At 36.9% G+C, this 27,968-nt stretch overlaps 1 protein-coding gene across 1 annotated transcript; it reads left to right on the top strand.

Annotated features, from left to right (window-relative positions):
* Positions 1 to 122: 122 nt before the first annotated feature.
* Positions 123 to 27,968, top strand: CFAP300 (cilia and flagella associated protein 300). Its single transcript, XM_068555666.1, has 7 exons — positions 123 to 238; positions 448 to 529; positions 12,158 to 12,233; positions 17,520 to 17,686; positions 20,849 to 21,021; positions 26,490 to 26,556; positions 27,453 to 27,968. Exons 1-7 carry the CDS (start codon positions 129 to 131, stop codon positions 27,579 to 27,581), a joined length of 804 nt encoding a protein of 267 aa, XP_068411767.1. The 5' UTR covers positions 123 to 128; the 3' UTR covers positions 27,582 to 27,968.

Genomic DNA, 27,968 nt, shown 5'->3' with positions numbered 1-27,968 from the left:
CCGTGACCCCGCCCCACTCTGGCCCCGCCCCCGCAGCGTCTGGCCCACCCAACGGCCGCCGCGTTGCTATGGAAACGGCCGCCGCGTTGCTATGGAAACGGCCCTCGCTCTGCGCAGCCAAGACAGAGATGGCGGCTGGGGAGCTGGGGCATTCGGGCGGCTACTACTTCAGATTCCTGCCTCAGAAAACCTTCCAGTCTCTGAACACCCCGGAGATCACCAGCCGGCTCCGCCAGTGGTGAGAGGCCGAGGGGCAGGAAGAGAAGAGTCCTTCGGTCTTCGCGGCTGTGGAGACGCGGGTCGGGCGGCGAGGCGGCCCCTTCCTGAGTGAAACCGGGAGGCAGCAGTAGCAGGGGCGAGGGGCGGACTCCGTGGGTGGGACGGGCTGAATGTGCTCCCCCAGAGGATGCTACCCCAAGTTGACTGTCTTTCTCTTCTCTGCCCCAGGTCCATGCTGGGTAGAATCAAGGCGCAGGCGTTCGGGTTTGACCAGACGTTTCAGGTTTATCGGAAGGATGATTTCGTTATGGTTGGTATGGGGGTTGGAGAGTTCCTTGGACCACTGCTGATTTTACATTTTTTCCCACTTCGGCATAAATTCTTGTGAAGACGCCATTACTTAGTGACGTCGTTTTCTTGGAGTTTGAGAATAATAAAAAGGTTCAAATGATCAGTTTTAAGAGGAACTTTTACATTTCATATCACCATAAATTAGCTCATCTTCAGTATCCTGCCATATAGAACTTTTCCATTTTGAAAAGGCAGTCTCTCGCTAGAAAATTGGTCTCTCTTTTAGTAGGTACACCTCATTTTTAAATATTATCCAGCTTTATCACCAGCTTTATTTACTAGGGTTAGCTTCAAATTACTTTTGGTTGTTTCTCGAAATCACATCTACGCTGTGAGTACAGGCTCTGTTAGCAGTTCCAGTGAAGAATTCAAGAAAAAGTCTTAAGCAGTGGCAGAGTTATTGGAATAAGTCTTTAGCTGGTAGAGGTAGCTGCTTTGAAAAGGGAAAAACTAATTTGAAGGTGCAAATTCTGGTGTGTTTGTTAAATTTCATTTACCTTATTTAAAATCCTGAAGTTTTTTAATCCTCAGTTAAATGGAATATACTGTTATGGTTTGTGATATTATCTTTGCCATTCATGCCCTTCAGGCATTGACTGTAGCATAGTTGGCATAGTTTATTTACTCATTCACAAACACTTCCTGAGAGATACCATGTACTAGGAATTCTGTCAAGTGGTGGGGAGGCTAGAAGGAACAAGACAGAAGGGAGCCTGGCTTTCAAGGATCTTATAGACCCATGGCAAGACTGCCAGCAAATAAAAAAATCAGATCATCTCATACAGAATGATAGTGCAGTGAAGAAAATATTAGCCTAATTAACAAACCAAAATATTTACTGTGAGGGAAATTAGTTTCCCAGGGCTGCTGTAGCAAAGTACCACAAACTGCGTGGCTTAAAACAACAGAAATGTATTGTCTTACAGTTTTGGAGTTTAGAAGTCCAAAATCAGGGTGTCAGCAGGGTTATGCTCTCTCTGAAATCTATAGGGACAAATCCTTCCTTACCTCTTCCTAGCTTCTCATGGTTGCCAGCAGTCCTTGGCACTGCTTGGCTTGCAGCTGCAGAACTTGAATCTCTACGTCTGTCAAAGTCACGTAGCTCTCTCTCATCATGTGTCCATCATGTGTCCATTTGTTCTTCTCTTCTTATAACAACACCAGTCATATCGAATTAAGGGCCCACCCTACTCCAGTATAACCTCATTTTAACTAATTATATCTGCAACAACCCTGTTTCCAACTAAGGTCACTTTCTGAGGTTCCAAGAAGGACATGAATTTTGGGCAGAGGGTTGAGGGTGGAATACTCTTCAACCCTGAACAGAGGGTAAATTGGTTAAATGTCTATTTCCCTTTACCTAAGTTAGTGTTATAATGTTAATATAATATGCCACTGATGATGGCATTAATGACATTTCTTAAATATTCATGGTTAAATTTGTATAGTTTTTAATATTTTTCATTTATGCCAGTACTGGCTCTCAAATTAATATTTTTTTAAAAGGAGATGATCAGGATTTTAATTTGCTGAATTTTAGAGTGCTGTAAAATTTTTAATATAAGTCATTTACTCAATAAATATTTGTTGGATACTTACTGTATCCCTGCTGGGAGGTATTAAAAAGATGAAGAGACCTGATCCCAGCTTGTAAGTGATGTGTACAGTTTTGGAAGCTAGAAATGTAAAGAATTCTCTACAAGACAAAATAATTGCTATACTGGAGGATATATAAGGTACCCTAGGCACAAGGGAAAAAAAAGATCACTCAATTGGAGGGTCATTGGTATCAGAAAAATTTCATAGAGAAGGGTGTAGAATTAATTTGGGTTGTTCAATAGACACAAAGTTCTTCAACAAAATCAAAATTCATCCATAAAGCACAACAAATTTCCATAATAGCAGGCAATTTTTTTCAAACTAATTTTCAATATCTTCATGTTTATTTATCCTAATTTTTTCCTGTGAGGTAGACAGTATTATTCCCATATTTCAGTTTAAAGAACTGTATTCATACAATCATTATTTTTACTCACGTAACTAATTTGGAGGAAATAAAGCACTGTGGCTAAGAGCATGGCCCAGAAGGAGATTTACCTTGAAGCTAATGAATCTTCAGGGCCCCTCACTAGCTAAAGCTCCTCACTTAGAGAATCGCCTTCCAAGGAACTCTGAGATACTCCAGCAGTATGTTCACATGTTTTTGGAGTTTTTCAGAAGTAGATGTTTTGTATTCTTAGAGTCCCTAAAATCATTTATGCTTAGAGCCCTACAAAACCTGGATCCCCCGCTCATTTGGCCTCAAGTTAGCTGTCTCTGTTCAAATTCCAACTCTTGCCACTTACTGGCTCTATGACATTGGGCAAGTTACTTAACCTTCTTCAGCCTCTGTTTACTTTTCTGCAAAATGGTCACAGTGCTTGTCTTTTTGAAAATGAAAATAATGCTGAATATCTGATGGGATTAATATGAAGATTAAATGAATTATATAAAATGTTTAGCAAAATGCCTGTCTCATAATAAGTGCTGTTATTGTTATTAACATTTGTATACTACTTTACAAACTGTTTTCCCAAAGCAGTAGTGACTCCTGTGTGCCAGATTTAGCTTTCAGCACTTCTTATCCATCTATCACTAATATTTACAACAATCTGGTAAATTTGGTGTTTTGACCCCCGTTTTACAGCTGAGGAAACTGAAGCTCAGAATGGTTAAATAATTTGTGCAAGCTTGCCCAGCAAATGGCAAAACCCAGGCCTTTGACTCCAACTTCCATGTCATTTCTACTACAAAAACTATAACTGAACAAAGGGTACTGCTTAAACGAGGATTCCAGATTATGAATTTTCCCTTTCAATTTAAAAACAAATTATGTTCCAAAAGTGTATTTGTGAGGTAGTAAGTGGGTGGAAGGAAGGAAGGAAATATTCATCCAACAAATATTTCTTTAGTTCCTAAGTCTGTACAGATGAACAATACACAGTTAAAGAGAAGGAAACAGACCAAAAATTGCATTGCAGAATGAGAGGTGATACAAAACATAACATGCACAAGGTACTGTAGTGTCACAAAAGAGAAAGTGGTCATTTTTGACTGAGGTGGTTAAAGGAGGGTTTCCAAAAGACGGGGCACTTGAGCTAGGGCCTGAAAGATGAGTAGGAGTTTGTCAGGTAGACAAAGTGGGATTATTTTAGACAGATAGGTGGGACGATATTGTATAAGACTTTATGTGCCATGCAAAGGAGTTTAGACTTTATCTAGCTGCTGAGGAGTTGCTGAAAGGTTTTCAGCAAGACAGTAAAATTTAAAGTACTGAGATCACCTGGCAGAAGTATGGAAGGTAGATTGTTAGGACTGAGTCTGGAAGCAGTGAGAACAAATTGGAAACTGTTATCCTCCAGACAGTATATGGTGATACCCTGAATTAAGACAGGGGCACCGGGATGGCCTGGAGAGACGTTTATGAGAAACGTAGTACTCAAGGACTGGTAAGATAATTGAGAGTTAGGCAAAGGGCAACATGTAAGATGACCAAGTTTTTGATTTGGTTGATTAGAGTGGCAGATTTAAATACACAGAAAGTGGAAAAGAATATATAGTGAAAATGAGTTCAGTTTCAGGCATGCTAAATTTGAGGTGCATACAAATGGCAATATCGTAGATAGTTCAATATATTATCTCACTTTGAGTCTCAAGAGAGAGCTCTGGGCTTAGTATATAGTGTTGGCATCCTCACCATGGACTAGGGATAATGACAGGAATCTTCCATATGTCCTGCAAGGGAGCTCCTTAATTTACAGAGTTTTCTGAAGATCCGCACAACTCATTATATCTCATGACCAGACTCTGCTTACATCTCAGGACCACATACCACAGAGACTGCTAGGAACTGCAAACGTTTAGCTGAGCACATTGCTGTCCCAAATAAAATTGGGAGTCCTTAAGGAAGAAGGAGAGATTTGATATTGGATCAGAAATCAGCAGTCTGCCAGATAGATGATAAAGTCAAACATCTACTTATATTTCATATGTGTGACATATAATAAACATACATTTAAACTGTGTTATATAAAATATTAATTTAGAAATATGTTTCTACTCTCACATTTTATGAAACAAGTTTATGCAAATCTTCACATGCATTTGACATCAGTATCTTTGTTATCACTGGAACTAGTTTGTGAATCAAATATTTTTCCAAAGGATACCAGCTTTCCTAAAGCTATCTGAGATTCAGAGAATCCCTTCTAATGTCTCACTGGAAATTCTATAACCCAAAATACCATTTGTACACATTAGGTCAGGGTTTTTTGTTTTCTTTAAAAAAATTCGTTCTTCAGGTACATAATTGTGATTTCAATAGAACAACTGTTGCTTTGAGGGGCCTTTATGAAGACTTATTTGCATTGGCTCCAGGCCAATTCACTGCAGGCCACTTAACCTACTTCCTTTCACTATGACATTTAAAATGTAATTGTAAGTGGATACCCCCCAGGGATGATTACTAAATCTGAATTAAATTCCCCCTTTTGCCGATTCTTCAGAAGACCTCTAAAAAGCATTCAAAATGAGTATTAATTGGGGTTAATTCCAGCATATGTGTATCTTTTCAAGATGTGTATTATATGAATTAAAATAATTGCACAAACACTATTTGACTTTTTAAAGTTATAAGGCAACTTCCCTTTTTTCTGAAGAATAATTTTGGGGAAGACTTTTGTAATTGGGCATATATACTTGTAAATTGTTTACCTTTAACCTCCACCATTAGAATGTAAACAACATGAGAACAGAGACTTTGTCTTGCTTGGCATAATGCAGACATTCACAAATACTTGTTGAATGTACTAATTTTCACCCACATACCTGGTCCTCTCCACTTTTGCCTCTCATTAAACGACATTCATTCTGCCGTATTATTCATGCAAAAATTCTAAGAGTCATGTTTGATTCCTCCTTCTCCCTTTGTCCCTTTCTTCTAAATATTCATTGAATCCATCCACTTCTCTCCCTCCCACTTGCTATCATTTTGACATGATAGCATTTTCATGTGAACATCAGACCTTTCTGGATTACAGTAGCACCATCCCTCCTAATCAGTCTCTTTACAGCCCCTCAATTCATCTCCACACTGCAGCAGGAATGAGCTTTTAAAAATATGACTCTAATCACATCTTTCCTCTGTTTACATCTCTTCAGGGTCTTCCAACTGCCCTTAAGCTCAAAATACTGATCAATCTAGATCAATATTAGATTAAGATAAAAATTTTTGACTTGACCTACAAGGTCCTATTTAACTCCCCAACCTCATCAGACCATCAGCTCATCAACTCTGGTCACACTGAACCTCATTACTTTTCTTCAATGGGAAGTCCCCTCCGTTCTCACCTTGCAGACTTGACATTTTCTCCATCTTGAAAAATAGTCTTTCCAGTGTCATGCTGGAACCAGCTCAGGACAGCCTAACTGCTAAATTTCCAGGAAGCTTTGCTGGTTGTTAAGCTTTTGGCAACTTGAAATCCACCCTGGAAATCAGCAAATGCTACAAATCAGGGCTTTTGGCAGGGAGGAAGGGGTATCCGTTGTTAAGAATTTACCAGTATACCTTTTGCCCAGCTGACTCCTACTCACCTTTTAGATCTAAATCTAAATGTTCTTTCTGCATTAACCTTTCTTCCCAAAACCATTAGAGTAGATCTGCCTATTACGTACTTGCATTATAGCACCCTGCATTTCTTCATAACACTCATGGCATGTTACTTAATATCTTCCCTTTTAGTCTGTAAACTCTATGAGAGCAGGGACTGCATCCATTTTATTTTTGGAATTGTGATGTCGAGTGTACTTTCAGTTGAGTGATGGCAGCAGGAGCCAGATACAGAAGAATAACTGGTAGACAAAAAAGTGAAACAAGATAGACTCCTCTTTCAAGAAGCTATTTAGGAAAAGAGAGTGATAGCTTAAAGGGAGTGTCAGAATAAGATAAATATTTACTGCAACAATCTAAACAAAGAACAAAGAGTCAACAATCTTTCTGTATCAAATCCAACCCTCTCAACCCCTCTCTTCCCACAAGCCTACACAACCACCACTTCTTAGGTGACTTGTTAATGTTTGGTATATATTCTTCCATACTTTTGTTTATGTTCATATAAATAGAAGTTTTATTTTGTTTTGTTTTTTCGAACATATTACTTTTAAACTACTCTTTTTACTCAAAATACTTATGGCTTTCCTTCAAATTCAATACGGTAAATGTTTATTGAATAACTGCTAAATGCCAGACCCTGGGGATATAGCAGTGAATAAGAAAAAAAGCATATGGAGCTTACATTCTATTCTAATACTTTCTTTTCCATAACTGTATACCATCTAGTATAGATATACTGTGTTCAACCACTTTTATTATTATTCAGCCATTTTATTCAATCATTCTACTGATGGGCAGAGAAGTTTCCAGGTTTTGACACCACAAACAATACTATTAAAAACATTCCTTGCACATAAATCTTAACTATTGGTGATTTCATTTTTATATGACACATACCTAAAAGTGGAATTTCTTGGCTCATAAGCTATACATGTTTTTAAAATTCAAGATAGTATCCAATACTTCCCCAAAGGTGGTAAAAATTCACATTCCACCAGCAGTATGTAAGAGTGTGTATTTTCTGGTACTCTGACCAAAAGTCTTTTTATTTATTTTTATCTTTCTGGCCGCACTGTGCAGCATGTGGTATCTTAGTTCCCCAACCAGGGATCAAACCCGTGTCCCCTGCAGTGGAAGCACGGAGTCTTAACCACTGGACCACCAGGGAAGTCTGTTACTAGTCTTTTAAAATCTTGCCAATATAATGAGAAAAATGATATCTTCTGGATTTTATTTTCATTTCTCTCACTGCTCTTGAAGTTGAGCATCTTTTCATAAGTTTATTGGCTATTTGTAATTTTTACATGACTTTTCCTATCCTTTGGCTATGTTTAAATCAGGCTGTCAGTTTTTCTTATAAGTATTGGGCTTTTTATAAGCCATTGATATCATCCTCCCCCACCTTTTTTTTTTTTTAATTAATTTGTTTATTTTTGGCTGCGTTGGGTCTTCGTTGCTGCGCGGGCTTTCTCTAGTTGTGGCAAGCGGGGCTACTCTTTGTTGTGGTGCGCGGGCTTCTCATTGCGGTGGTTTCTCTTGTTGCAGAGCATGGGCTCTAGGCACGCGGGCTTCAGTAGTTGTGGCACATGGGCTCAGTAGTTGTGGCTCGCGGGCTCTAGAGCACAGGCTCAGTAGTTGCGGCGCATGGGCTGAGTTGCTTCACGGCATGTGGGATCTTCCCGGACCAGGGATCGAACCTGTGTCCCCTGCATTGGCAGGAGGATTCTTAACCACTGCACCACCAGGGAAGCCCCCTCCCCCACCTTTTAAATCATATTTGTTGCAAATATTTCCTCCCAGTCTATTGTTTTTTTTTCTTTACTGCTCATCATGGACATCATTGTGCTTTCTGACTGCCCAACACTTCTTGAACATACATGTGATTTGGAATGATTTCCACCTTTCATTTTTTAGGAAGTCCGAAGTGGAATCCAAAACACTTGCCTGTTTTTAGATATAATTGACATTATATTGTATTAGTTTCAGGTGTACAACATAATGATTTGATATTAGTATGTACTGCGAAATGATCACCACAGTAAGTCTAGTTATCATCTGTCACCATACAGAGTTACAAAATTTCTTGTGATGAGAACTTTTAAATTTTATTCTCTTAGCAACTTTCAAATATGCAGTACAGTATTATTAATTACAGTCACCATGCTGTCCATTACATACCTATAACTTACTTATTTTTTAACTGGAAGTTTGTACCTCTTCAACCCCTTCACCCGTTTCATTCACCTCCCAGCCCTTCTCTCTGGCAACAACCAGTGTGCTTTCTGTATCTATTTGTTTGGTTTGGTTTGTTCTGTTTTTTTAGATTCCACATATAAGTGAAACGATGGAGTATTTGTCTTTCTCTGTCTGATGTTTCATTTAACATAATACCCTCAAGGTCCACCTATGTTGTTACAAATAGCAAGATTTCATTCTTTTTTATGACTGAGTAGTATTCCAGTGTGTGCGCGCGTGTGTGTGTGTGTGTGTACAACACAACTTCTTTATCCATTCATTCATCTATGGACATTTAGGTCATCTAGGTTGTTTCCATATCTTGGCTATTGTAAATAATGCTGCAATGAAATAGGGATGCATATAGCTTTTTTGATGTGGACCATTTTTAAAGTCTTTATTGAATTTGTTACTGTATTACTTCTGTTTTATGTTTTGGTTTTTTGGCCCCGAGGCATGTGGTATCTTAATTCCCTGACCAGGGATGGAACCCACACCCCCTGCATTGGAAGGTGAAGTCTTAACCACTAGACCGCCAGGGAAGTCCCTATAGCTTTTTGAATTAGAGTTTTTGTATTCTTTGGATAAATATTCAGAAGTGGAGTTGCTGGATAATATGGTAGCTCTATTTTTTTATTTTTTGAGGAACCTCCATACTGTTTTCCATAGTAGCTGCACAAATTCACGTTCCCACCAACAGTGCACGAGGGTTCCCTTTTCTTCACATCCTTGCCAACACTTGTTATTTCTTGTCTTTTTGTTGATAGCTATTCTAACAAGTGTGAAGTGATACCTCATTGTGGTTTTAATTTGCATTTCCCTGATGATTAGTGTTGAGCATCTTTTCATGTGCCTGTTCACCATCTGTTTGTCTTCTTTGGAAAAATGTCCATTCAGATTCTCTGCCCATTTTTTAAACAGATTTTTAGGGGTTTTGTTGTTGTTGTTATTGAGCTGTATGAGTTCCTTATGTACTTTGGATATTAACCCCTTATCAGATATATGATTTGCAAATATTTTCCCTGTTCAGTAGGTTGCCTTTTCATTTTGTTGATGGTTTCCTTCACTGTGTAATACTTGCCTCTTTTGCACTCAGAGCACAAACCTGGGATCTAGGGCTACCAACCAGATTTATCAGTGCAAAACCAGTTTTTGAAAAGTGAGCAACTTAAGGAAAGAGGTACACACAGAATCCTGAATTTTTATGGCAAAGGTGGTGGCAAAGGCATCCAGCTTTCAGTTAGGGCAGTCCTGGCACAGCAGTAGCCTTGGTGAGGAATGGATCATGGTATCTCTTTTTAGTGCTTGATGGGGCTATAGCAAGGATGACTGTTTCCTCATCAGGGCAGTTCTACATATGATTTTGTGTTATTCTGAGGGCCCAGCACTTAGCCTGATTCTCTACATCTCCTGATAATTATGTAGACTACCTAAGATACTTTTAATACGTTTCTCTTCAGATCTTTTCAGCCAGAGTCAACTGCTGGTGCTTGGTAATAAAACTCTTGGCTACTTTTCTTTCTTTCGCCATACAGAAAGTTTTCATTTTTTAAGAAGTGAAATTTATCACTTTTCTATGTGCCCCTTGGATAGAATTAAATTGACAATTACATTTAGATTTAGATTTAGTTGGGGAGAGTGGAAGCAGTGATTACTTACTTAAGTGGTGCTGGGAAAACTGGACAGCTACATGTAAAAGAATGAAATTAGAACACTCCCTAACACCATACACAAAAATAAACTCAAAATGGATTAAAGACCTAAATGTAAGACCGGACACTATAAAACTCTTAGAGGAAAACATAGGAAGAACACACTTTGACATAAATCACAGCAAGATCTTTTTTGATCCACCTCCTATAGTAATGGAAATAAAAACAAAAATAAACAAATGGGACCTAATGAAACTTAAAAGCTTTTGCACAGTAATGGAAACCATAAACAAGATGAAAAGACAACCCTCAGAATGGGAGAAAATATTTGCAAACGAATCAACAGACAAAGGATTAATCTCCAAAATATATAAACAGGTCATGCAGCTCAATATTAAAAAAACAAACAACCCAATCCAAAAATGGACAGAAGACCTAAATAGACATTTCTCCAAAGAAGACATACGGATGGCCAAGAAGCACATGAAAAGCTGCTCAACATCACTAATTATTAGAGAAATGCAAATCAAAACTACAATGAGGTATCACCTCACACCAGTTAGAATGGGCATCATCAGAAAATCTACAAACAACAAATGCTGGAGAGGGTGTGGAGAAAAGGGAACCCTCTTGCACTGTTGGTGGGAATGTAAATTGATACAGCCACTATGGAGAACAGTATGGAGGTTCCTTAAAAAACTAAAAATAGAATTACCATATGACCCAGCAATCCCACTACTGGGCATATACCCAGAGAAAACCATACTTCAAAAAGACACATGCACCCCAATGTTCATTGCAGCACTATTTACAATAGCCAGGTCATGGAAGCAACCTAAATACCCATTGACAGACGAATGGATAAAGAAGTTGTGGTACGTATATACAATGAAATATTACTCAGCCATTAAAAGGAACGAAATTGGGTCATTTGTAGAGATGTGGATGCATCTAGAGACTGTCATACAGAGTGAAGTAAGGCAGAAAGAGAAAAACAAATATCGTATATTAACGCATATATGTGGAACCTAGAAAATGGTACAGATGAACCGGTTTGCAGGGCAGAAATACAGACACAGATGTAGAGAACAAACATATGGACACCAAGGGGGGAAAGCGGCGGGGGGTTGGGATGGTGGTGTGATGAATTGGGAGAATTGGATTGACATGTATACACTGATGTGTATAAAATGGATGACTAATAAGAACCTGCTGTATAAAAAAATTAAAAAATTTTTTAAAAGAAGTGAAATTTATCACTTTTCTATGTGCCCCTTGGATAGAATTAAATTGACAATTACATTTAGATTTAGATTTAGTTGGGGAGAGTGGAAGCAGTGATTACTTACATCAGTTAATTGGGAGAACAAGGTTGAAAGAAAACAAAATTTTCAAACATTATATAACCTCTTACTTTTCACTGTAAATCATTACTTTGTATTTATTAAATTAGTCCCAAAGGTATCTACTTGGACATAACAGTATTGTTCATACTGTTCCAACTTGAAGGTAACAGAACTTCATTTCTTTTTTTTTTTTTTTTTTTTTAATGTTTCAGCTTACTTTTTTTTTTTTTTTAACTTTGGGTTTATTTATTTTATTTATTTATTTATTTATGGCTGTGTTGGGTCTTCGTTTCTGTGTGAGGGCTTTCTCTAGTTGTGGCAAGCGGGGGCCACTCTTCATCGCGGTGCGCGAGCCTCTCATTATCGCGGCCTCTCTTGTTGCGGAGCACAAGCTCCAGACGCGCAGGCTCAGTAATTGTGGCTCACGGGCTTAGTTGCTCCGTGTCATGTGGGATCTTCCCAGACCAGGGCTCGAACCCGTGTCCCCTGCATTGGCAGGCAGATTCTCAACTATTGTGCCACCAGGGAAGCCCCGAACTTCATTTCTTTATGAAACATTTATTGCTTAAGACATTTTAGCAATTTAAAATTATCCTTCCCCAATTTAAATTAAATGAGATTTTACTATAGTTATTTAAGAAGTTAATTCTTATTACTGTTTATAATAATATATCTAACTTGTTCCCCTCAAATTTGTATTTTAGGCTTTTTTTAAAGATCCAAATGTTATTCCCAATTTGAAGTTACTTTCAGATTCTTCTGGACAGTGGATTACCTTAGGTAAACAAAATTTATTTTCATCTCTTCAGATTACTATTTTACTATTATAACAAAATTTTACCTCAGGAATTTTCATTATTAAAATATAAATTGTGAATAATGACTCATTTGCTTGACAACATCAAAGTCAAATATTATCAACTGTGCCAGGCCTGCCCTGCATCTTTCTCCTGGTAGTCCACTGCTGCTATCCTGGCTTAACACCTAAGAGCAATTTTTCACTCTTTACATTTGTTTGGAAAGTATTTATTGTACACCTTTCATGGACTCTGACAGATGCAGGTAACATAAAGGTGAGTAAGAGAAAACGTGTACTCAAGGAACTCACTGATATATTTTAAAATATGTGCAATAATGTATCACAGGTGCTAACATAGCAATGGGAGCAAAAGGAGGGGAGTGGTCAATTCTGTCCAGTGGGAAAGGGTCAGGTAAGATTCCACGGATGTGCGGATGCATGGGCAAAATCTCAGTTGGGTCAGGGGAATGGATTTCTGGCAGCCACCATGGAACAGTCTTTAAAAATAATGTATTAAATCATGGAGGAGAGAGTCTTAAATTCTCAAAAGGAGAACTTCATATAGATAATATTTTCATAGTACGTTGAAACACAGCTAGAAATCTTTAAAGAAAATTGCCCAAACATTTAAACACTTAATAACACTCAAATCTCTTAAATAACTCTCAGGTCAAGGAAGAAATTAGAGAGTTAACAGAAGACTATTTTGAAAACAGAAACGTGAACACTGTATTTGAAAATTTAGGTTGAGCCCTCTTAACAATAGAATAAATTATCATTCCAATTAGAAGGAGAATCTGGTTGGTAACGTGAATATGTGCTCCAGAAAATGTAAGTTGATTTTAAATTAGATGGGGTTGTTTTGGTAAATTCTTACAACATATTTTCATGGAACTCTAGTGGCCTTACACAAAAATAACTTTTCATAAAGTATTAGTCAAGCACAAGTTTACAAACAGTTCATGATGTTGGACTTAGTAGGTCAAATTTTATTGCTTTTGGCTAAAGACCACTGCAAAATTTATAGAACAAAAAGTTAGTACAGTGTGATCTTCAGACTACTTACAAAGTTAAGCTGAGTATCTAAGCAAATATATTTACCATTTCCAAATCTTCAAAAGGAAATTATCAGAGTCACGTATCATGGTGTTTACAAACCATGTTTAAGGTAACTTCAGTAAACTCATTTACAAAAGATAACGTTCATTGAAATAGGCATTCTACCTTCCCCCGTTTTGGTACGTATTTCACAAAACAGCACTGATTTTTTCTAATTTTTGTAACAGGCATTGCAAAAAGAAAGGTTCTAAAATTCCACATGTACTTGACAGAATCAATTAGAAGTACTTTGAAAAATAGAAGAAGAGATAGCACTCCATTTCAGAAACAGAAGTTTCTAGTGGGTTGCTTGTACTCTTCCATTAATTTGTTTTTATCTCCTCCTATTTGCTTTTCTTCTTCTTTTTTCTCATATATCGGCTATCTTCTCTCTAATTTTACTCTGAGGGCCTTTATAAGCATAAGAAATAGCTTTTGTTTAATGAGAGAAGAGACATTTTTCAAGCAAGTGAACCAGGTTTAAAGAGAGTGATGATGGAATCTCCTTCACTACTGGCTACACTGCCTACGTTGCCAATTGTTGGTGCTGATTTATCCTCTCAGCCAACTGCCACGGCCCCCTTCTTTTAGACATACTTTGCCCTTCTTTGGCTGACGTGTAATGGGTGCTTCCTATGTGCTCAGCTAAGGGCATTATGCACATTTACCTCCTTTAATTCTCAAAACAACTCTCAGAGATGTATTACTGTATATCCCTATTTCAGAAATGAGGGGTCAGAGGCATGAGCTAAGTAACTTGTGCAGTTTTACATAGCTGGCCAGGTGGAGTTGAGATTCAAATCCAGGCTCTAGAACTGATCTTGCCTCTGTCACTTCCACATTAATGGGGTTTCCAGAAAAGCACCAACTTGGACACTAAATAAAAAGGAGCTATCCAGTGTATTGTAATGCTAGTATTGAGGGGGGAAAAAACAATACATGCTTAACTTTCTGTGTGATCTTAGTGATGCATGTAAAACTTATAAATGCTGGAGACATAATTTAACCAAATTTCTACATAACAGAGAGTGTGTGCTATGCACTGGATTGTGTCCCCTCCCAAATTCTTATATTGAAGCCTTAACTCCTGATGTGACAGCATTTAGAGGTGAGGTCTTTGGGAGATTTTAGGTTTAGATAAGGTCTTGAGAGGCCCTCATGATGGGATTAGTGTTCTTATAAGAGTCTGTCACATGTGGACACAGCTAGAAGACAGCCGTTTGCAAGCCAGGAAGAGAGTCCTCACCAGGAACTAAATCAGCTGACATCTTGATTTTAGACTTCCCACCCTATAGAACTGTGGAAAAATAAATGTCTGTTGTTTAAACTACCCAGTCTACAGTATTTTGTGACAGCAGCCCAAGCAGACTAATACAGATTTTGGTACCAAGTGGAGTGCTTCTGTAAAAATACCTAAAAATGTGGAAGTAGCATTGAAATTGTGTAATGGTTATAGTCTGTAAGAGTCTTGAGGTGCATGCTAGAATATGGATGTTAAGGTTGATTCTGGTGAGGTCTCAGACAGAAATGAGGAACATGGCATTAGAAACTGGAAGGAAGGCAGTCCTTGTTATAAAATGGCAGAGAACTTGGCTGAACTGTGTTCTAGTGTTTTTGTGGAAAATAGAACTTGTAAGTGATAAAATTAATATTTGCTGAGGAGATTTCTAAGCAAAGTATCGATGGAGTGGCTTGTTTCCTCCTGAATGGTTATAGTAAAATATGGAAGGAGAGAGATGAATTGAAGAAGGAATTGTTAAGCGAAACGGAACCAGAACTTGAAGATTTGGAAAATTCTCAGCATATCCATATTGCAGAAAATGAGAAAGCTTGTTCTGAAGAGCACACTAAGTGTGTCCTTGAGCAACCATTTGATAAAGAGATCATGGGTGCAACTCATGGGCTTAATCAGCCATTTCAGCAGAAGCCAGAAATAGAGATGGGATTGTACCAGCAAAGACACTGCCAGCTTGAACTAAAGGGGACAGAAAAAAATGAGACAAAATGAAGGCTATCAGACTTTTTAGATCCTACAGGGCCAGACCATGGAGCCACTCAGCTGTAAGCATGTGCTATTCTTCAAGAAAAGAGAAGAAGGACTGAGAAGGCAATTCAGAGATCGTCAGGGTCACCCCCTCAGTTTCAACAACACACTTCCTTGGAGGAAGAACCGCCCCAGTAGGTATGGAAAGCAGAACATTGAACCAAAGAGGATTATTCTTGAGGCTTAAAGTCGAATGGAATCTGCCTTGCCAAGTTCTAGGCTTGCCTGGGACCATCACCCCTTTCTTCTTTCCTATTTCTCCCTTTTGGAATGTAAATGTCTATCCTATGCCTATCTCACCACTGTATTTTGGAAGCATGTAACTTGTCTTGTTTTGCAGGTTCTTAGCTGGAGAGGAATTTTGCCTCAGGATGAATTGTACCTCAAGTCTCACCCATATCTGATTTAGATGATATTTAGATGAGACTTTGGACTTTAGACTTTAGGGTTGATGCTGGAATGAGTTAAGACTTTTGGGGCTGTTGGGATAGAATCAATGTATTTTTCATGTGAGAAGGACATGAATTTGGGGGGCCAGGGGCAGAAGGCTGTGGACTGGATTGTGTCCCTTCAAAATTCATATGTTGAGGTCCTCCTGACCCCACCCATGACCTCATCTAACCCTAATTACTTCCCCAAAGACTCCATCTCAAAATACCATCACTTTGGGGGTTAGGGCTTTAACCTATGAATTTTGGAGGGACACAATTCAGTCCATAGCAAGTTCTGTTTCTATGTTTCAGATTAAGTGGTTTAAATTCAATTACCTTCTCTCACCATCCACACCCTCCTGCCACTCCCCAAATCAGACATAGGGTAGATTTATTAAAATGGCATGTTGCCCAATGTCAGTCCCTCACCCTATGACCACCAACCCATCTTTGAAAATTGTCTGGCTTTATACTGCTCTTGTTCTTTGGTCTTCCAATATTACTCAGACCTACTCTGTCATTTTCTACGGTCTTCTTTTTACTTTAATACCCCGAAGGATTTTGCTTCTAGAACAAAAGGAGCTTTTCTTAGCAGCATATCTTTTGAAATAACTGAGGCATGCACAGTTCTTGGCTCCAGGCATTCTTCTTGCCTCCACACTAGCCCAGCTTAGGATCAGAATGAGAGCAACAGGTCCTAACAAGACTCTGGGTGGGCAGCCAGAGGGAGGAAGTGCAAATAATCACCATTACTCTTCTCAAGCTCAAATTGCTTCTCAGGTCAGAGATCCAGCAAATATATTGGGGAGAGGACACACCATATCTAAGTCTGCAATCGTCCTAGAACTTTGAACAAGGAGAACTCCACCCCTTTATATCTGAATGAGTGCGTGTGCGTATGTAGGTGCAGAAAAGAGAGAAACCGATTGAGTGACTCACTGAGGCAATAATAAAAGTGTTCACCTTAATCTTTATGTCTTTTTGCATTTAATAGAACCTCTAGTAACAGAAAATCCATTCCTGAAAGACACATTCAGGAAATAAATGGGGGGGGGGTGTTGGTGTGGAAATGGGAAGAACTAGAGCTACAAGAGAAAAATAGAACACCATGATTTCAAATTTCTCTAACACTTGTGATAACTTGATTAGGGCCTGGTTTGAAATTTACCTTGATTTGGAAAACCTTTTTTTTGTAATAAACACTGTAAGTGAGATCACAAGGGAGAAATTTTTAAATGGAGAGAAACATTTTCAAAATACCCCCAGTGACTTTAGAAACATCCTTACTTAAGTTAATTAAAATTTTTGTAATATGAATTATAAAGCATTAAGCGTAATACAAATCCAAAATCATATGAAGCAATTTCTGTGTTTTATAGGCAATTCTGATATATACATTAAAACTGATCTAAGAACCTCCTACTACACAATAAATGTTTCATTTTCAAGTATTTTCTAATTTACATATCCTTCATCTAGGCCTGAAATGGTAAAATTTTGTTATAAACTTTTAATAATTAATAAAAATAAACAACCTGCAAAATAAGAATTTAATAAAATCCCTAAACTAATGTGTCTTTTAAATATATCAAAACATATGTTGTATTTGGTTACTTCTTAGAATCTCTGCAGAGTGATATTTGTTTTGGAAATAATTGAGAGTACTAAATTAATTTTTATATCTCTTTATTCAGGAACTGAAGTGAAAAAAATTGAAGCTATAAACGTTCCTTGCACACAGCTTTCAATGTCATTTTTTAATCCATTATATGATGAAGATATTGTACGAGAGAATGGACATATTGTTAAATGTTTAGATTCTTTTTGTGATCCCTTCCTTATTTCTGATGAATTACGAAAAGTAAGTACAGAATTTTAAATTTCCACAATAGAATTTCATTTCAGGAAATGCTTAATGTCAAAAACTTTTGCCTGCCTAAAACCCATAAAATACCTCTTATCAATGAATAATGATCAGTAATAATCATTATCCGGGTAGGTTTCTTCTTGGATGGCACTTATCAACTTGATTATGTGTGTATTCCATTAGTTCTCAGTGGGCTTCTACTGACATCTAATGGGTAGAGGCCAGGGATGGTGCTAAACATCATGCAATGCACAGGACAGTCCCTACAACAAAGTTATCTGGCCCAAAATGTCAGTAGTGCTGAGGTCAAGAAACTCTGGCCTATTTAATTGATGATTATTTTTCTTTTCTCTTAACATATCAAATGAATATTTAAAAACATCCCTGGAGGGAAATAATCTTTTAATCTCATTGCTGAGATCAAAAAGGCATTTGATTAACTAAGTTAATTTTTGTTTTAATGAGAGGCATACTGAACTTGGCATCAGAAGACATGGATTATTTTCCTAATTCCTGATTTATTATTTACAAGATAATAATAACCTTAGGCAAGTCATTCAATATCTTGAGCCTCAAGATCTTACCTGTACAATATGGAAATTAAAGTGCCCATTCTACCTTCTTCCTAAAATTGTTGAGAAAGCATTTTATGAAATGCTGTTAAAATGAAATATCATCATCATTATTATTTTAATTGATGAGAAAGAGTATTTACAAAGCGGTCAAAAATTAGGGCTATCAAATAGACGTAGGTTCAAATCTAGGCTCTGTCACTTTAATAACTGTCATCCTTAACCTCTCTAAGCTTCAGTTTCTTCATATATGAGATAGGAATAATGTAAGAATTATGTGACATAATGCATTTAAAGTGCTTTACACAATGCTCAGCACTTAGTAAGATTTCAATAATATTAACTACTGCTAATTACTATTATTATTATTATACATTAAGAGAGAAGGAAGATGTACAAGTCTAATGTATTACAAATGCAGATAGAAATGAAATAGGGAGACTACTGATATATCGTTCTGGACACAGGAATCTTGTCCGTAGGAGACGAGGGACCATCCAGCCAGTCCACACATTGATCTTCGCTAGAACAATACCTAAAAGGACTCACTCCTACACCATCACTTCTACAGAGAGAGCCTCAGCAATGACTTTTTAAAAGGAGGATTTGTGGGACTTCCCTGGCTCTCCAGTGGTTGAGACTCCGTGCTTCCAATGCAGGGGGCACGGCTTCGATTCCTGGCTGGGGAACTAGGATGCAGCGCGGCCAAAAAATAAAAAATAAAAGGAGGGTTTGCTCTTCAACAGAATACCCTGCAAAACTGCCTCCTGCTTATTTATCGCCATGAGTAGCACCTCTATTCAGGAAGTGCTGGGGCTCGGTGTTTTTTGCCGATTGCCTGTATGTTTTGCTCTTGTGTTCTTTGCCACTCTGTGACAACGGAGCGGGCTTTAACTTGGTTGCTTTCTGGCTGAAAAAAATCTAAATAACTTTTAGCTTTAGCCTGAACTAGAAAGGGCCCTCCCATTGTGTAGCAACACAGATTCTGTTGGCACACTGTGTAATTAAATTCTGATAATAGCCTCCTTCCTGACCGCGGCTCAGAAGTTGGACTCATTAACCATTGCGTATCTCCTCTCGGAGGGCTACACAACTAGACAGATCTGTATGTGAATAGAGAGGGAGATCAGACATAAAATGTTATTGTTTTAACATTCACTCCAAAAATGTTTTTAATTATAATTTTTTAATTGCACAGCCTAATCAATTCAATATATGAGTCCTTGTGTAAGGAATGTGTAAACTATTCATCCCTAAGGGCTTTTGTCACGCTTGTATTAAGCCAAATCTTTAGGTGGCTGCAAACTTGGGTTTTAATATTACATTATTTCCTTGTAGAGAGAGAGGGAGGGAGGGAGAGGAGATGTACAGGTGTTATATGTGGCACACAGAGAGCAGTAAACTGGGGACCACTTCCTCTTACCTTTTACTACATATAACTTCAGCTTTCATCAAGTCATTATAAGTAAACTACATATAGACTACACCAGAGAGTTTATTGTTTTTTAATGCCTCTTATATAATGACCTTGTAATGATTTTCATTTGAGATTGAGGTAAATAAAATGTTAAGTTTAATCAATTTTCCTAATAAAAAGTGTACTTCTTACTGCTAGACAGTGATTGTTATATGACTCATATATCCTTCCTTTACCTATGTGGTAGCATTAAGTGTTATGCACAATTTTTATAGCTCTTCTCCATGTAGAGTTCCTTATGTGTTTTTATTTTCTCTTCCCACTTTATATCTTGGTTACATTCTTTTGTCTTTTATTATTTTTATCTTACTGTATCCATATTTTATTATTAGCTATTTCACATTCTTTTTCAAGTAAATGGGCTATAAGCAATTCAATAAAAGGAATATATTTTGTAGTATACATTCATCACCTGTTCATGTCCACTACGGTCAACAAATTAAGCGATTGTCTGTAATGCCCAATGGTGTAAGAAAATCCCCCACATCAGACCTAGTCAAACTATTTTCTGAAAGAGGGAGCAAGGTCTCAAGAGAGCAAGCATCCATGTAGCTTGGTGATGTGTAAGGTGATATTAGAGAAGAACAGAAGAAGAGATGATTATGAGGCTCCAGCTACCAGAATAGTTCAAAATGGTGTAACTGTGGGCATAAGGAAAATAGTAATCCAAACACTATGAGAGAGCTTAGAAAATGACCATTTTTGTTTAGCCTCTTGGTGGAAGCAAAGACTATGGACCTTATGGGATGGAGAAGTTTCTCCATTTATTTATACTCCCATTGTTTCCAAATGAGATTCACAGTGACTCAACTCTAAAATTTCAGTAGCACTAAAACAATTACTAAAGATATAAACTAGAACAAAGAAAGCAGAAGAAGAGAAGGCTTAGGTTTAGATTTATTCCTTTCACTGTCTGTACCTGGTAAAATGATAGAATGGAGGGACAATAAGCACAGATCTTGCAGATCATTTTCTCCATTGCTTCAGGATTGGTTCTTAAAATAGGTCTAAAATTACTTTTAAACATATAAACTGAGACTTTTGAAAACATAAAAATTAGAACCTCAAATTATGTTACATTGAGATGAATTTTATCATCTTACATAGGTTTTGCTAGTGGAAGACTCAGAAAAATATGAAGTATTCAGCCAACCAGATAGAGAAGAGTTCCTGTTTTGTCTTTTCAAACATCTTTGCCTTGGTGGAGCCCTTTGTCAATATGAAGATGTGCTTAATCCATATCTGGAAACAGCAAAGCTTGTCTATAAGGATCTGGTGAGGTAATGTTGCTCGATTACAATCTGTGAATCTCTGGTTAATAGAGCAAATTATTTGTTTAACGCTGGTAGGATTACCCAGCAACTATTTGTGGGTCTATTAACAACCAAAGTGAGTAAAAATAGCACCACCCTGACCCCCTCCTCAGAGCCTCCTTATTCTCTTCCAGGCTACAAAATTTCTCGATTTCCCTGACCCTATTTTAGGCCTCAGTCCTCTCAGCTGCCTCTTGTCCTTGTTTTCTCATCCAAACCTGTCACCCACTCCATCCCTTACTAGCAACTGCCTTCTTCCAGGTCTCCCTTTTGTCCCTAGGCCTTCTTTTAAATCTCAAGGGGACACGAGCTCCCTCAGGGTGTTTGAACTTGCTTGACTAATACTAATAAATATAATAGTAAAAAAAATTATTACCTTTGTTCTAAAGAGGTAGAAGAATTTTCACCTAAGTGTTAATCTTTATCGTTTCAAAATTAATCTTAAACTTGTTTTAGGTATTCCACTAGGGCTTTTTTTTTTTCTTTTTGAAGACCAAGTGAGGATAAAGACTTTACAAATCTTTTATTTATGCTTTTATTTTAACTGGAGTGAACATTCTTTAGTTGGGTTTTTCAATGATGAAGATATTGGATCATCTTTATAGGCAAATGGGATAGGAACAAGTAAAAGCAAAGTTTCCCAGAGTTTGGTTACACAATTTTACTTTTTTAAAAAAAATTATTTATTTATTTTATTCTTGGCTGCGTTGAGTCTTCGTTGCTGCGTGCGGGCTTTCTCTAGTTGTGGTGAGTGGGGGCTACTCTTCGTTGCAGTGCACGGGCTTCTCATTGCGGTGTCTTCTCTTGTTGCAGAGCATGGGCTCCAGGCGCGTGGGCTTCAGTAGTTGCGGCATGCAGGCTCAGTAGTTGTGGCTCACGGGCTCTAGAGCGCAGGCTCAGTAGTTGTGGCCCATGGGCTTAGTTGCTCCGTGGCATGTGGGATCTTCCTAGACCAGGGCTTGAACCTGTGTCCCCTGCATTGGCAGGCGGATTCTTAACCGCTGTGCCATCAGGGAAGCCCCACAATTTTACTTTAATAGGAAAACAACAGAATTAGATTCTCATCAAACTCTTGATTGTTACTTTACTTATCCTCAACACCTCAATTCTCATATCCATTACATGTGTCATACAGCTATACAACAAACTGCATGATTCAGTTATTCTACTGAGTTTATTTTTTATATAGTTTTAAAAACAGAAAAATATTTCTATAATCTGTCTCTGATTTTTATGAAAAAGTTATTGTGTCAATACATAAAGATTGTTGGAAGAGAAATTATAGAAACAGAATTTCAGAAATAACATGCACATACCTACATCAAACGTATTCTGTTCTTATCATTTGCAGCTCATGAAAACTTACAAGACTGCTTCTAGCACTCCCGCTAGATACTCCTCGATGTACCCTAAACACACACACACACACACACACACACATACACACAAACACACACACCACAGCCACCACAGTGTGTTGTGCCTCATCAGCCACATGAACCTGTGGAATTCCTCACTACCATGTGCTGTGGAGGAAGAGATTCTATTAGAGATATTTGAAATAGAAATAACTTTAGAACCAAAGCATTGAAGAAACTGCTATTTTTTCTAACATTCCCTTCCCTGAATTCTCACTTGTGATACTCTTCTATACTTTTTGGGTGCTAAGAAAAAGTATGACTCAAAGAGTAATGACCACTCATAAAATGAGTATCCAAAATTCATGACATCTTACAGAAAGGATAAGAATTGTGTCCATGGAATCACTTAATCAGGCAACCAGCAAGTGTTAATATTGGGCACTGAACTCGACCAAGCGCTAAAGAGTGCAAGAGGAGGCATCAGGCAGTCTCTGACCTTAAGGGAATTACAAGTTAACATAGTAAATAATAGTAAAGTAATTGTTTAAAATCTTTTATAAGTAAATGTTTTTTATATAATCAAATATTCAGTTATTTATATGCAAATGTTTACAGCTCTTTATACTGTAATAAAAACCCCAGAAGTTCAAAAGAAGAAATTGTCAGTGTGGGTGTGAGCAGTCAGGGACGTCTTGATGGAGTCAAGTCCACAAGGGCCAGCAAAGAGGAGGGCAGTCTGTTCCCAATGCAGGGGTGATGCATCACAAGTCTGTCATTCTAGGGGAGACTGGGAAGGAGACCAGCCCAGTTACAGCATTACTTTTCTCTGAGACCCATTAAATATTTCTCTCGATGATCCAAGTTAAGCATGTTTATGAATTTCTTTGCTGAATGAGGGGAGGATATGAAATTGTCTTCCCAAAGCAACTTCAGTAGAAAATTATGATTATAATAAATATTTGCTTGAGATGGCTTAGGTGCCAACACAAAGCAACTGAATGCGTTAAATGACCTCAAAATCCCTTAGGAGCTATGTTGGTTTGCTTATCATATGCACTACATGGGGCTTTTCTAATATTAGTCGTGCTGATTTGGGTCAGATGCTGTGTCAGTTGGTTAAGGTAAAGATACAGGTTGGTTCAACATAGCATTTATCAAGGGGTGTATAAGTAGAGGAAGCACAAGTGGAACTTGAAGTATCATCAGTAATTTCTCAGAATTCTGAGCCATGTATCTAATCAAGTCATTTGTACAAGCTACCTTAACCAAGACGGATGTTTTTTCCTGTTCCTTTACTTGAGTTTTGGGTGTTTTTACATGCTTTAGAAAAACGTTTGCTACCTTTCTAATTATACATGCAGTAGCTACCTTACATTATCTAACCTGCACTTGCAGATAAACATTGTCCCTGATTCATTCTAGCAAAGAAGTCCATCCCTTATGTTTGTAGATATTGAGGGCACATTACAGAGCCTGATTTTAGGGGTCTCTGACTCAAACAAAAAGGTAAAAACATTCTTAAGATATTTTCTCCCTCATCCATTATTACAAGTCCTATAAAAGACATCTTTTAAATGTTTTGGAAAATGCCTTATTTTCAAGGATTATGGTCCCTTTAAGTCACATAGGCAATACTTTAGAACCATTTTCTTGGAGAGCAAATGATCAATTGTTTCATTGCATTTCAAAAATAATTCTATAGTTACTAATGGTGCCTGTGTCTTTCCTACTTTAGACATTAAACACATGCTCTTGTCAAAGTTTTAGGAGACATTCTCCAAAATACATATCTGCCCCAGATTTTATGATTTGAACTGAGAGGCTTAGATTATGACCTTCAGATGCTAATTAAGTGGTGGGATCCTTGTGTCTTAAAATGAGCAGAGTTAGCTAGAATGGTCTGCACACCATAACGTTTAGAGTCAATATGGGACTGATCCTCAGAAATTAGCACAGATGATATTGATAAGAAACCAATTATTACACTATTTCTAAACCATTAATACAATCATACTTTTTAAAAGCACTACATGGAAATTATGTTCCAGCATCCTTAAAAACTATGGTTACCTGGAGAGTGAATTAGTGACTGCCAAAAATCTGATATAATGCAATTATTAGTAGAACACCCTAGGGCACAAATGAATATCACTTTATATTTCCTTTTCTTTTTTTCTTATGAGATATAGGACAGGTGATCATATACTTTGCTTGACCTATAAAAAATTAGACGAATTGTCTTAGAGATATTTTAAAGTAACAGTAATACAGGATCAGCGGTAATAAAATGGAATAATATGATTTATTTCCATTAGGAACCAACTCCTAATAATGTACAAATGTAGTTTCTTTTTAAAAATAATACACCTATGGTATGTGTTTTTATGTGTTAAGTGATTATTATGTGAAGTATCAAATACTAAATTTCCTCTAAGTTTATTTGATAAGCACAAACTTTTATAGGGGCTCATTTTTTTAAAACTGAGGAGTAATTTACATACAGTAAACTGAATAAATCGTAGTGTACATAAGTTCAGTGAATTTTTATATGTGTTTACACCCATATAACCACCTCCAGATCAGTATTTTAAATTAGATATAACCATAGATATGTTCTGTATTTTGATCTGGGTGGTCATATAGGTGTATGCAAATGTTTTATATGTAGTGGTGATAGTCTTCTCTCAGATAAGCATGAAATTTTAAATGTAGTCTCCAACTTTCAAGCAGTGTATCTTACGCATTAGAGAAATAAAAGAAAATGACCTCAACTTACGTTATAGAAATATATGGAAATCAATTTAATTGCATGATTCCTGGGTTTAAATCTGAATGAAATGTTTTAAAGATGAAAACTGCCTAAGAATCTTGAACCCTGAACCCTGAAATGGCTTGCATCTGGTCATCTCTAACAGGTGCACAAGCTCAAACACACATGCATGCACACCCTCCCACAGAGTTCCCCTTTCTTCCTCCTCTCTCTTTCTCCCCATTTCTTTACATATTTAGTGAAGGGAAAGAAGTACTTTCACCTGATAAAGTGAAAAAGAGGGATATCTTCCTTTAAATTTAACCTACTCATGTAACACATGGACAATACCTTTGATGTATATGAATTTAGAGTAGGTATAAGATAAACAGGTGAGGTGTAGGGAAAGAAAACTGGACTCTATATCACCTAAATTCTATTCCCAGAAATACCACTTTTAGTTGGAATGTCTGAAATGTATCATTTAACTGCTCTACTTCTATTGTCTGTAAAATTGGCAAAATAATGCCTGCCTCACTGAGTTGTGTGATCTTTACATGAGGTAAAGTATATAAAAGTATTTTGCAAATTGTAAAGCATTATAAATATGTGTACATATTTATATATGAATTAATATATAAATATATATCTGTAGCTTATTTCCTCAATCCTCAGTTTGCTCCCTCACTATATATTGCCACAGATTATCTTTTGTGGAGAGAGTAACTGAAAGAGAGCTATGAGAGAAAGTGATTTTAATAGAATATAATTTTGTAATAAATAATTTAATAAATAGTTTTCATATACATTACTCCACCTAATTCTCATATAATCCTAAAGGGAACCATATCATACCCAGTCTGCACATGAGAAAGTTGGGGTTCAGAAAGGTTAATCTTGCCTAAAGTGAAATAACAAATCAGTGGCAGAACTGTCATTTATGTTCAGCCTGTTTAGTTCTTTAAGTTTAGTATGTTTTTATCGACCCCTTACGGCTGTTTACACTTCAGTCTGACTTTAACCAATTCTTGTTTTTCCAGTAATTGTCTCTGGCCTAGGAGTCTTTTCATCATCTGAGTCTCAAACTGACCTCAAACCCTCTAACTGTAAAATTCAATTTTCTGCAATTTCAATTCAGTTAACATTGCCCCATCCTTTGATGAAACCACAGATGCCATTCTTTTCAAACTACTTAATTGGATATTCTATATTTCCATGTTATATATGGATAAGAATACCTGAATACTAAAAGGGATCAGCATCTTAAATGTATTATGCCAGTGCTTGTTATATTTTAAAATGTTCCCTTTTCCTCCCTATTTTAGTGTTCGAAAGAATCCTCAAACCAAGAAAATACAAATTACCTCTTCTGTCTTTAAAGTTACAGCATATGTAAGTGTTGAGGGGAAATGTGCAACCAACCAATCTAATTATTTGTTATTAAGAGGATTGTAATAGCTGGAGATAGCAACTAGGAGGATGTTATGCCTCAGAGAGGCATAGCTAACAGAACATATACCTGTATATACAGAACATAGTTAACATAAACTAAATAGTTTTCTGTTCAAATTAAAAGTTGATAAGGTATGCTTTTATTTGGAGAACAGTATGAACTTTTTTCCCTGGCTTCTTTTCTGTTATCCATGTCTAATAATAGTTCTTTCTTATTTTAGAGCTAAATCTGTGGCTCAGATGAGGTAGAACACCGTTCTTTAGACAAACGATAATTTTTGGGCAAATAAGTAAGAATGACATAAATGTCTTTATATCACAGAATCTGATACTTGAATTTTAGTATCACACAAAGGATTGTTAATACACATGAAGCAGTTTCTAAGTATCTGTATTCAATCATTTAACAATTATTTTTTGAATATCTACTGTGTATCAGCTACTGTGCTGGACTAGAGCCCAGTGATAAACAAACGAAACATAGTCCCAGCCCGCATAGTATGTATAGACCATGTTCTGAGAAAAGCAAAGATAGAGGAAAAATGCAAAATAAATTATTGCAATATTAGGACTTTTTTCGAAGATAGAATTTACTTTGGACTATAAATTCCTTAAGGTCAAGAATTATGCATGTTTGCATAGTACATGTGTATTGTTAGCATAGTAAGTAGACTGTGCTGCCCACAAATATTTTAAAATAGTAGTTAACTGCCAACTTATTGTCAAAGATTTGATATGTTTCATGACATTTTACCACAAAATATATAATAGCTAAATGTGTTGATTATTATTTAAATGTAGTTGTATACTAAATAATTCAGGTTTATCTTTTTCAGGATTCTGTTGGTATGTGCTACCCTTCAACAAAGAGTCACGAACAAACATTTTCTTACTTTATTGTGGATCCTATCATTCGTCATGTTCATGTTTTATACCACTGTTATGGCGTGGGGGAAATGTCATAATGTTTTTTCAGATTATCTATATTTAGATAATTTGTTATTACCAATTTTTTATTTACCAGTTTTTAATTTTAGTACTGATTTATGGATAAACATTTACTTTGCAAGTTAATTCAAGTAAAATGTAAAGAACCTGCTTAGAGCAAAAGAAAACAAATACCAAGATGCCTTTCTTTAAATTTATCTGGAATACTAACACTGGAACCAAACTTCATCCCTAGCATAATCTACACCAATACAGTTACGGAATTTTTACAGAAGGTTACAAAGAACTAAAAATCTAGTTCATATTTGTTGCGTTAAGATTCGAGTGAGTCCTCAGTTTTCCATTTATTTTATTTTAGAACCAAATTAATTCTGGATTGAAATTGTGACAGAAAACTAAACATC

Source organism: Eschrichtius robustus, chromosome 11, assembly GCF_028021215.1.
Source record: "Eschrichtius robustus isolate mEscRob2 chromosome 11, mEscRob2.pri, whole genome shotgun sequence".
NCBI classification, from domain to species: Eukaryota; Metazoa; Chordata; class Mammalia; order Artiodactyla; family Eschrichtiidae; genus Eschrichtius; species Eschrichtius robustus.
The sequence above is the reverse complement of the archived record's forward strand: the minus strand, read 5'-3'. Positions and strand labels throughout refer to the sequence as shown.

What these genes read in the sequence shown, in the direction of transcription:
- CFAP300 (XM_068555666.1), top strand. Translation starts at nt 129, where the DNA reads ATGGCGGCTGGGGAGCTGGGGCATTCGGGCGGCTACTACTTCAGATTC. An exon ending in TGGACAGTGGATTACCTTAG is followed by an intron (nt 12,234 to 17,519) that starts GTAAACAAAATT and finishes CTCTTTATTCAG; the next exon opens with GAACTGAAGTGAAAAAAATT. An exon ending in TTTCTGATGAATTACGAAAA is followed by an intron (nt 17,687 to 20,848) that starts GTAAGTACAGAA and finishes CATCTTACATAG; the next exon opens with GTTTTGCTAGTGGAAGACTC.